The sequence below is a fragment of the Mastomys coucha genome, unplaced genomic scaffold (genome assembly GCF_008632895.1).
Source record: "Mastomys coucha isolate ucsf_1 unplaced genomic scaffold, UCSF_Mcou_1 pScaffold16, whole genome shotgun sequence".
In the NCBI taxonomy this organism is placed as follows: Eukaryota; Metazoa; Chordata; class Mammalia; order Rodentia; family Muridae; genus Mastomys; species Mastomys coucha.
In genome coordinates this window covers 90,168,919-90,179,111 of record NW_022196898.1, presented here as the reverse complement: position 1 = coordinate 90,179,111, position 10,193 = coordinate 90,168,919, and the positions used below count along the sequence as shown (strand labels likewise).

The 10,193-nt window shown below is 39.6% G+C and overlaps 1 protein-coding gene and 1 long non-coding RNA gene across 3 annotated transcripts in view; one reads left to right on the top strand and one right to left on the bottom strand.

The window, feature by feature from the left end:
- Positions 1-2,765, bottom strand: part of LOC116093882 — a 19,361-nt gene extending 16,596 nt beyond the window's left edge. Inside the window, exon 1 of the long non-coding RNA XR_004119865.1 lies at positions 2,543-2,765. This is a non-coding gene — a long non-coding RNA (uncharacterized LOC116093882). The remainder of the gene's footprint in view (positions 1-2,542) is intronic.
- Positions 1,643-10,193, top strand: part of Pkn2 (protein kinase N2) — a 97,610-nt gene continuing 89,059 nt past the window's right edge. The window contains exon 1 of one of the 2 annotated variants that reach the window (XM_031375714.1): positions 1,643-1,726. Coding sequence is in view for 1 of the 2 variants with exons in the window: in XM_031375713.1 (XP_031231573.1) it covers positions 2,505-2,552 (48 nt within the window). In the remaining variant the exon portion in view is untranslated. Of the gene's footprint in view, positions 1,727-2,125; positions 2,553-10,193 lie in introns of those variants that run through there. The other variant, XM_031375713.1, reaches the window with a different exon arrangement.

Below are 10,193 nucleotides of genomic sequence, written 5' to 3'. Positions count from 1 at the left end.
CTCTCAGGAGATAGCTATATTTAGGCTGGCTTGTCTTTCCTTCAGTCTCTGCTCCATAGTTAATCTCCCACTCCTTCCATGGGTACTTGGTTCCCCCTTTTAAGAAGGAATGAAATGTTCACCTTTTGGTCTTCCTTCTTCTTGAGTTCCTTGTGGTTTGTGGGTTTTTCTTCCTGTATTCCAAACTTCTGGGCTAATAACCACTTATCAGAGAGTGCATACCGTGTTTGTTCTTTTGTGATTGGGTTACCTCACTCAGGATGATATTCTCCAGATCTATCCATTTCCCTAAGAATTTCATATTTATTGTTTTTAATAGCTGAGTAGTACTCCATTGTGTAGATGTACCTCTAGTGCCCCACTTTAAATGCTAAGTTTTGTTATGTGTACTTTACAAAAAAAACCATACTAGCATTACTTCCCCCCCTACCACTTTGTATCTACCATTTAAAATTGTAATATAGTGTTTTGGACACAACACTGCTTCCTCAAGAGGACTCCCTACTCACTTGTTAGAGACTCTTTCTTAATCCTACTCGTAACCCCAGGGTCTAACTCTCTCTGACTATTAGTTACTAGGGAAGGTAATTATATATCCTGGCTTCTCCAAATGTTCTTAGTTCCTTGTTGTTTCTTTTATTAATACGCCTCCATGTTATTAAGTGGAGTTAAAAAACGTTAGTCACAGTACAGTAAGTATGAAGACAAAGGAATGTGTCTCAGGTTTACAGATCTGCCATTCTTGAAGCCAAGGTTAATAACAAGCCAATTTCCGCTCTAGCAAAGTATTTCAAATTCTGCAGTATGATGAAACTGGATGTGCGTTTATAAGTAAGTATTTCACTTAAGCTATAATCAGCATCTAGAGTGAAAAAGTATTCCTAAGACAAGATTTGCTAAAGTATCAGTGTTCAGCCATTAAATGCTATGTAACTTAATAATTAAGGCACTTGTTGCTTTTATCGTTTTCAACCCAGGCAATTCATTAATCATATAAATAGTAAAACTTTTGAAGTACCAACCGGAAAAAATTTGTCAATATATTGTGAGTTGGAGTCACACAACTCGAGACTTTCTATGCTTTCTGACTTCAGTGAGACTCTCTAGACAAATCTGCAGGGGCCTGCGTCCATGTCACATGAGAGGGAGGCAAAGTGATTCTCAGACTTGAAGCTACCCACCTGGAGCCTGCCATTTAACTCCTCATACTCACCTAAACAGCCACCACCACCTTCGCCACCTTCCTTTTAACCAGCTATATGCACTTAACCTTAAGAATCCCAAGGGAAGCGTACCCGGAGTGTCCACTCATTGGTTAGACAAAGGCTACAGCTTAGTGTCTCCGTGGATACTTGCGATACATAGTGTTCCTTGTAGAAGCCTAATTTTCTGCAAGTTACACTGTTACTAAGTAGACTATGCTACTAAGTAGCTAGTTCTCATTTACACCTCCCCAAGGTCCGCTTTGGTTCCTTCCCGACCTTCATTCTGCCTCATCAAAAAAGAAAAAAAAAAAATCAACAAGTGAGCTAATCCAGCTTTGGGCTCAGTAGTTTTCTAGCCCCAACCACACAGCTCAGGGTAGCGCTCGAGGAAAAGGCAGCCAGCGGGGAGGGCACTGAAAAGTTGTGGCAGCTCTGACCACTCCCACTCCTCCCGAGCGCCTCTTCCGAGCCGGTTTGGCTCGCGGTGCACCTTACGGGTGGCGACCTCGCGCGAGCAAAAGGCAAGGGGTTGATGCGCTTCGGCAGGTGGGGAAGGGAGGAAGGGGCAGCGCGTGGCCAGCGGGCAGGCAGGCGGGCGGGCGAGCGTCCCGATCCCGCTCCCCAGCAGGGCGAGCCGAAGGTAGGCCCAACCTGCGGCCGGAGGCCAGACCTAGCGTTCGCGCAGAGCCGTTAAGCGCGGCCGCGGTGGGTGTGGCCCGCTCGCCCTTCCCGCCTCCGGGCGACGCGAGCCCAGGCCGCTCGCCCCAGTGTCACCCCGGCCCGCCCAGAGCCCGCTCCGCTCCGCCCCGCCCCGCGCCGCCCCGCGCGCCTGGCCCCGGGGCCCCCGCCAACCCCGTCTTCCCAGAGCCCGCCCAGTGGGGCGGGGCCTGCGGCCGTCACGTGCGCCGGCAGCCGCCAAGCGAGGCCGCTTTTGCGACGCGGTGACAGCCAAATGGTGCGACAGGAGGAGCTGCCGCCGCGGCCGCTGCGCCCCGCACCGAGAGCTCCGAGGCGGCTCCCGGCGTCGCCCTGAGGGGAGCGGCTGAGGGAACCGAGTCCGGCGGGCGGCGGCGGGCGGGCGGCGAGGGGAGCCGCGCCGAGGGCCCTCGCTCCCCGCCGCTCTCCATGAGCCGGGCCGCCTGAGCCGCGCCTGCCGCCGGGCCGGGCCGCGCCTCCATGACTCCCTAGCTAGCTAGCTGCTTTCTCTCCGGTCCTCACCCCCCGCCCGGCTCCCGTCCCGCCTTCTCCCTCGGCCGCGCTGCCGGCCGCCTTCGGGTGCGGAGTCCAGAGCGGAGCGCCATGGCGTCCAACCCTGACCGGGGGGAGATCCTCCTCACCGAGCTGCAGGTAAGGGCCGCGGGCCTGCGGGCGCGCCGCCCGGGGAACCCGGCGGGGGAAGGCGGCCGCGGGGTCGGGTTGGCGGGGGGAGGACGCCGCGCAGCGCGCCCCTGGCCCGCTAGGTGTGGGAACTCGCGGGGGGTCGGACCGGAGCCGCTTCTCCGCCCCGCCCCGGGACCGGGTCTCCCGCGCGCTCTCTCTCGGAGGCCACCGGGCGGAGGGACCCCGTCCCCGCGGGCGGGGCCGTGTGCTCGCTCGCTCGGGTCCCCTCCCGGTGTCACCGCCCGCCCCGCCCTCCCCCCCTCCAACCCGGCTCCCTCGCTCTTTTGAATGACTCCCAGGCTGCGGCGGCTCCCTGCCCTTCCCCTCCGACTGCACAAAGAGCGGCCCCCGGACCTTCAGCCCCCGAGGACTCGCTCGCTGGGGAGGGATGGCCTTGCGCTGCCTGCCGGCCCCCTTCAGGTGACCGGGAGCCTGCAGCGTGATCTGCGGAGCCGCGTCTCTTCTCCCAACTTTTCCTTTTCTAACTCGGAGAGCGAGAGGTGGTCCCTCCGACGACTCTCCCGTGCTCACATCCGGAAGTTCAGATATTGATGCTCCCCCCCAACCCCCGACTTTCATTTTCCCTCCGGTTTGGACACAAGAGAGAGAGACACACACAGGGAGAGAAAGAGAGCTCCAGAAGTTGTTTACAAACCAGAGAACAGTTCTTTAAGTGAAAACGTTAGGCAGCACATGTCTGCAGAAGATAACAAAATAGATCCCGTAATTAGCGCAGTCGGTGTCGAAGCAATATTATTCTTTCCTATTTCCAGCTAGATATTTGATGAAGTAAGCACGATTTTTGTTTTGAGCTCCCTAAGGAGTAGGACATTTAGGTTTACCCTGTGGGTTATTTTTCATTACTTTGGAGTATTCAGGAGATGTTTACATCTGGATTAAAATTTTGTCTCTAAACTGGGTTTGTTTTGTTTTAATGTATTCATATTTTGGCTACTCAGATATTAGAGGTGAGAACAGAGAGACACTTGCATTTCTTTTGGAAAAATTGGGCAGTTCATTTTTTTTTTTTTAACAAGTGCATTAGAGGGTTGTTTTTTTTTTTTTTTTTTTTTTAATGAGGACAAAATTACTAATTGCTTGAATGTGTAAATTTCTTTTTGAAATGCATTTCTTTCTAGATCCCATTATAAGCCTGGTATATTCCGTCAATCAGATGTAAGTTTAAACACATTGCTATGATATTGGCTATATCTTAAAAGTTAGAGACTTCAATAGGGTACACGAATGCACTACTGCACTTGTGGAATCCTTTGGAAATGTGAAGTTGAATTTCCTGTCATTTGAAAATGTCACTATATAACTTTTTAACTACAATTAGCTTTTAGTAAGCAGCTCTTCACAACACTCATTTGCTAACTGAATAGATCCTTTTTTAAAATTTACATGTTCCTAAAAGTAAGCATGTACTTTTGGTCTTAATTTTTTTGGAAATAACATATATTGCCTTATTTTGAAATGTGAAAAGTACACATTGATTTTGATAAGAAAGTGCCATTAAAATGGCAGCATTTTTTAATCAGTGGTGTTAGAATTATAAAGTGTATGGCATCCTTGTATTTTCTGGGGGTTAGCATAAATGGCACTTTTTTTGGCATTGTAACCGAAAGCATTTTTTATTATTAAGTTTTATTTAGGACCTTTTTGTTAGTAAGGTCAAGTTTAGCAGGACCAAGCAGTTAAAGAATGAAAAAAACCTTTAAATATGACAATATAAAAAGTGGAAACAAATGAACACCCAATGCAGTTATGTTTTGTAATAAAGTATAGCTTCCTCTAAAAACTAGTTCTTATAAGTGGTACTTTAATAATAGCTTTTACATTGTCATTATATATCAAGGACATTTTTCTTTTTTATATTCTTAGCTCTAATAAAAGTTATTACATTTAAAGTTTATTATATTTACTAAAACATTAATATTGTTCCCTGTCATCACTTAAGATACATGGCCATAAATTTACATGTCATTTATTCACTTATTTCGTTTAGTCATGAAAATGTACATTGACTTAGTATTTGCCAAAAGTTTATTCAGACAATCATTTTTTAAAGCTTCTAAATTTTTTGAATTTATTTAGATGGAAAATTAATTCTTTATGATTTTTGCCAAACACACTAAGTATTTAGTACGGAACCAATTTTAAGATATGTTTAATGGCCGAACACTCTTAGTTCACCATATCTTGTCTTAAGAATACTGTTTCACTCTAGGTGCTGATTATAACTTCAATGGATGTTTATAAACATACATTCAGTTTCAATTTTAACCCTACTGTAGAATTGGAAATACTTGGCTAGAGCTAGAATTGACTTGTTAATAGCCTTTGCCTTCTAGAAAGGCAAATTTGTAAATCTGAAGCACATTATTTTGTCTTCATCCTTACTGTAATGTGTCTGTGAGTAACGTTTTTAACTCTAATAAGGTGGGGGCTTATTAAACAAGACAGCATTAATAGAGTGCACACTAACTTTGTTAGCCAAAGACTTGAAGGTTTAAGGAAGAACATTTGTTATAATAAAAACAAAAGCAGGCTGTTGAAAAATTTAAACAGTTTCTAGCTTTTATATAATAGTATTCTTAATTTTTTTATTTGAATCATAGCAGGAAACTTATTTTTGTGAGACAAAAAAACAAAAAAAGAAAACAAAAAAACCCTAAATTTTATTTCTAAGGAAACGGGAATTAATAAAAAGTATCAAGAATCTCCAAATATCTATTGAAGTAATTTTAGAGAGCACAGAACCAGATATTGAGTAGAAGAAACTATTTACAATAATTTTGTTGATATTGGTGATTCATCTCCTTCATCAAAGTTCCTAAAGTGTCTGCTTGGGTGAAGGAAATTTACTCAAGAGAAAAGTTATGGTAGGTAGTTACCCTTAAATTACAGATGTTAATGTCAATCGAGTATCTGCCAAAACTGCTGAAGGATCTAAATATGACAGGGTGATTTTTACTTTCTAGAATAGCACAAATAACATTTGTACTGGTAGAGAGTTTTATGAAATTGCAAATAGCATTATTTGCTACATATCAGACATTGTTCTTAGATATCTTTTATACCTATTTGATATTTACAAAGATCTAGTTACAAAGATCTAGATGAGTTACTTTTATGAATTAGGAAACCTCAAGAGTGTTAAGTTGTCAGGCACGGTGGGACATGTCATTAATTCCAGCACTCAGGGAAAAGCAGAGAGAGTGCTGAGTTCAAGGCATGCCTGGTCTATAGTTACTTCCAGGCTAGCCAGAGCTAAATAGTGAGATGCTGCCTCAAAAACAAAAAACAGGAAATCAACCCACCAACAGACAAGAATGTTAAGTCAGTTTCCCATGATTACTACAGTGTTAACTCTGATTTTGAACTCTGATCTATGTGTTTCCATCACGAAGTTGTCTTAGTTCTGTGAACTCATAAATGCTGTGTATTCCATCTGTGTGTGTCAGTTTCTAAGAATTGGTCCAAATGTTGATCAGCGTTAACTTTGATGTAAACTTTAAGATCCCACTAGAATCAGGAGCAGTGATCTTTATTTGGTAGTGTATGGTAGAGGCACTATTCCACAAAGTAACAATATAAACCACCTTATCCAGGCTTCCTTTGCTTCACAATGACTGTTTCTGATGAGAAATGGGTTGATTTCTCAAGTGACTATTCATAGTTTAAATTTTAAGTTTGTTCACAACCTAGTTCAGTGTTGGCACTTAGAAGGTGCTCAGAATATTAATAGGAAGGTTTCATTTGTTACCTATAATGATGACTGTCTTGATCATTTTATGAAAAATTTATTATAGTTATTGTCATACTCAATTACAGTTAACCTTTGTATCCTTGGTTTCTTCATTCATGGATTCAGCCAAATGCCTCTGCCTCCCAAGTGATGGGATCTCTGAGTTTAAGGTCAACCTGGTCTAGTAAAGTTACAGGAAAGCCAGAGCTACATAAAAGCTGTTAGTCTCAAAAGGGTGGGAAGGATGGGGGAGGTGGCAGTATCTGTGTGTCTGTGTGAGTCTATGTGTAGAAATGGAGAGATGGCTCAGTGGTTAGGACTGACTGCTCTTCCAAAGGACCCAGGTTCAATTCCCAGCATGGCAGCTTACAGATTCCTCTTCCTCCAGGGGTTTGATACTCTCAGATATAAATGTAGACAAAACAGCAATGCACATAAAGCCAAAATCAAAATAAATAAGTCATTTTTTAAAAGAATCAACTGCATCTGTATTGAGCATGCAGAAACCTTATTTTCTTGTTATTTCCCAAACAATAGTAGCATTTGCATTTTACTAAAGGATGTATATAGATGATATTACAGATACAGTTGTTCCTAGAAATCAGTAGGGAGTTTATTCCCTGCCACTTCTGGATCTCAGAATTCTTAGATGCTTAAGTTTTATATGTGAAATAGCATAGTATGTACATATAACCTACAATCTTCCCTTTTGCCTTCAGTCACCTGTAGTTTGTTTATAATACCAATACATACTTGCTAAACTGCTGCATTATAAAGATGAATGGATACACAAGAATTATATAGAATTGATAGTAAAGTTTAAATTGATATCCATTTATTTGCAACACTACTTTGCTTCCCTAGTTGGTTAAAGGTTTACTGCCTGGGCACATAGACATTTTAATTTGTTGGAAAGTAATTATGATAGACTTTGGGATTTATTTTTGGTTCTAGAAGATTTGCCACCTACATGCTAATGTGTGCTAAGTAACATGTATTTTTGTACATTAGCCTTTTTGTTTTTCCTGCCCTGTAGTTACAAAAGGGATCATTATTTTGGCTGTTTCAGAGTTTTCATTGAATAAATTACATGTAATTTTTTTTTCTTTTATTAAACCTCAGGCATGCACACTACTGAATCTTTAAGTGTCATAATAAGTACTCATGGACCACCACTTTACCTCCTTCAATATCTGTGCGTTGTTTCCCTCTGTCCTTGATCCCCAACTTCATCTCCTGTTCCACCCAGATAGTCACCACTGAGAAGAATGTGGCTTAGTCTCCTCCTTGTGTGTAATTTTATAGAATGTATAATCCTAAAAGATGTGTCCTTTACCTTAGTTTTTATATAATTGTGGTAAATATAATCTTGGGTTTCCACCTACATTAGATAAATTTATTCATATTATTAGTGTATATTATTGTAGTCATTCAGGATAACTGCTATATATTTAGTTGAGTGGATATCTCCCATTGTTGACTTTATTTAACTCTTGTTAGTTTATTTTTTTGTTTTCATATTTGGGAGTATAGATATTATTGGCTGTCTGTACATGTTTCCCATGTATGTCTATGAAAGAGCTAAAAGTATATGTCGAGGCCCAGTTGCTGCTTCACAGGGTAGGTGTGAAGGCTTTTGGCATTAAGAGGTGATACTGAACTTCCAATGGGGTTATATGAATTTATACTCATGCTAACAAACACATGCGACTAAAGGTCCTTCTCAACACTTGATATCGTCATTGTTAACTTTTACAAGTCAAAAGGCCATAATTGTCTCTTGATGATGTTTCTGATTTTCATGCTATAAAATATTTCCTTTATAAAACTTAGCTTTACTATTTTTAATCATGTATAGGTGTGTGTATTTGATGTGGGTATGTGCATTTGAATGCAGGTGCCCACAGAGGCCAGAAAGAAGCATTTGGATTCCCTGGAGTTGGGGATAGATGGTTGTCAGCCTTCTGAAATGGATGTTAGGAACCAAACTCATGTCCTCTGGAAGAGCAGCAAGTGTTCTTAACTACTGAGCCATCTCTCCAGCCCCTTGGAAGATTGCTTTTTGTTTTGTAGACTTTTCTACTTCTTCTTGAGCTGAATTCCTTTTCTTCTCTTTCTCACTTTTCTTTCTTTCCTTCTTTCTTTCATTTTTTTGATTTGTAAGAGTTATTTGTTGTCTTTATGCTAAATAGCTACATATTATAAATATCTTCTCAGTTTTTAAATTGTTATTTTTAGTTTAGGAGGAACAGTTTTATCATTTTGGGGAATATTAAGAATCATTATGATGAACATGCTTGTGCTTATCTGTTCTAGATTTGGCATAAGAAGAGTAACAGTATAGTTTATGAGTTTATGTCTATAGATTTGTTAACTTTCCAAATAAGAGGCCCTAGGCAGTTTGTATGAAGTATTGTACATGTCACACATGCTAGGCACTTAAATGTTAGTTGACTTAGAGTAAATGTAGAAGCAAATAAATAAAATTATTTATGTGAGTAGTTTATCAACTCATTTCCCCATTCCATTTCTTTTAAATTACTTAATACTGTTATTTGTTGTCATTAATATTTAATTCTTATGTTGAGTGGACAGTATACCTGAAGTATATGATTTTGAATCAGTTATTCACATATTCACATAACTTACCAATTTACTTCAGGATTTGGTCAGATTTAATATTGAATAAAACAAAAAAAAGTTATTCATTATCACAATTTATTAATATTTACAAACCTAGAATCCTAACTGTAATACTTTGATTGTTCTGGTGTCCTTTGATGGTGAAAATTATTAATTTTTAACAAAGTTAAATTTGTCCTTTTTTCTTTTTTTTTTGTTCATTATTTTTTATTTTTCTTCTTTATTTTATTTTATTTCTTTTTTTATTTTTATTTTATTTTATTTTACAAACCCTTGTGTCGAGGGCTGATTTTCTTTCTAAGTTTTATTGCATTATGATAAGAAAAGTTACTTGATTTCAATTTATCTGAATTTGTTAGCATTTAAAAACATATTTTAAGTAAATAGAATTAAATCATATTCTTGTTTCCCTTTTGTACCCCAATTCCTCCCAGAGACCCCCTTCAATACCTACAATATCTTTTTGTCATATTCTTCAAAATTTATAAAATATTATAACAAAAAAATGAGTATTATAAAAATTGTTTGATATAAAACAATCAATTTAACAGTCTTATGTAGATGCTTGTCTATGGCAATACTGAAAATACATACGTTTTTCTCAGTATAAATTTTAAATAACTCCAAACGTATTAATTGTATATTTCAAAATAATACATCACTACTAATATTTTCTTAAATGAACATAAATATATAAAGTGTTTATGTTTGTTTGTTTTGTATTTAGTAGAGCTTAAAATCTTGGCTCTTACTGTGGTAACTTCTTTTGGGTATATAAATACTTTTAAAATATGTAAGCTGTTCTGAAAACCATAGTATTGTGTAAAAACATGAAATAAACAATAGAGAGGCTGAGATAGGAGAAGCAAGATCTCAAGACTATTATGTGGTACATAGCAAGACACTGTCACGAACAAACAAGCTGAAAGTGTATATGGATTGTACAATATTGGACCTATTTCTCCAATTACCAAATTAGACAGACCATTGGATGACAGTCAATACATTTCTAATTCCTCATACTTTTGGATTTCAATCAATTAGGACATGTTGGTAATATTAATTTTCATATTAAGATATTAAGAAAAAGTAATTGTTACTTTCTGTTTTTGTTGTAAGAGGTGGAAATAGGTTTGTGTGGATTTTTTGAAAGATTACTTTCTTGCTTCTTCTAGGGTGTAGTTTTGCTCCTTATATTGATGTTTTCCATCTAT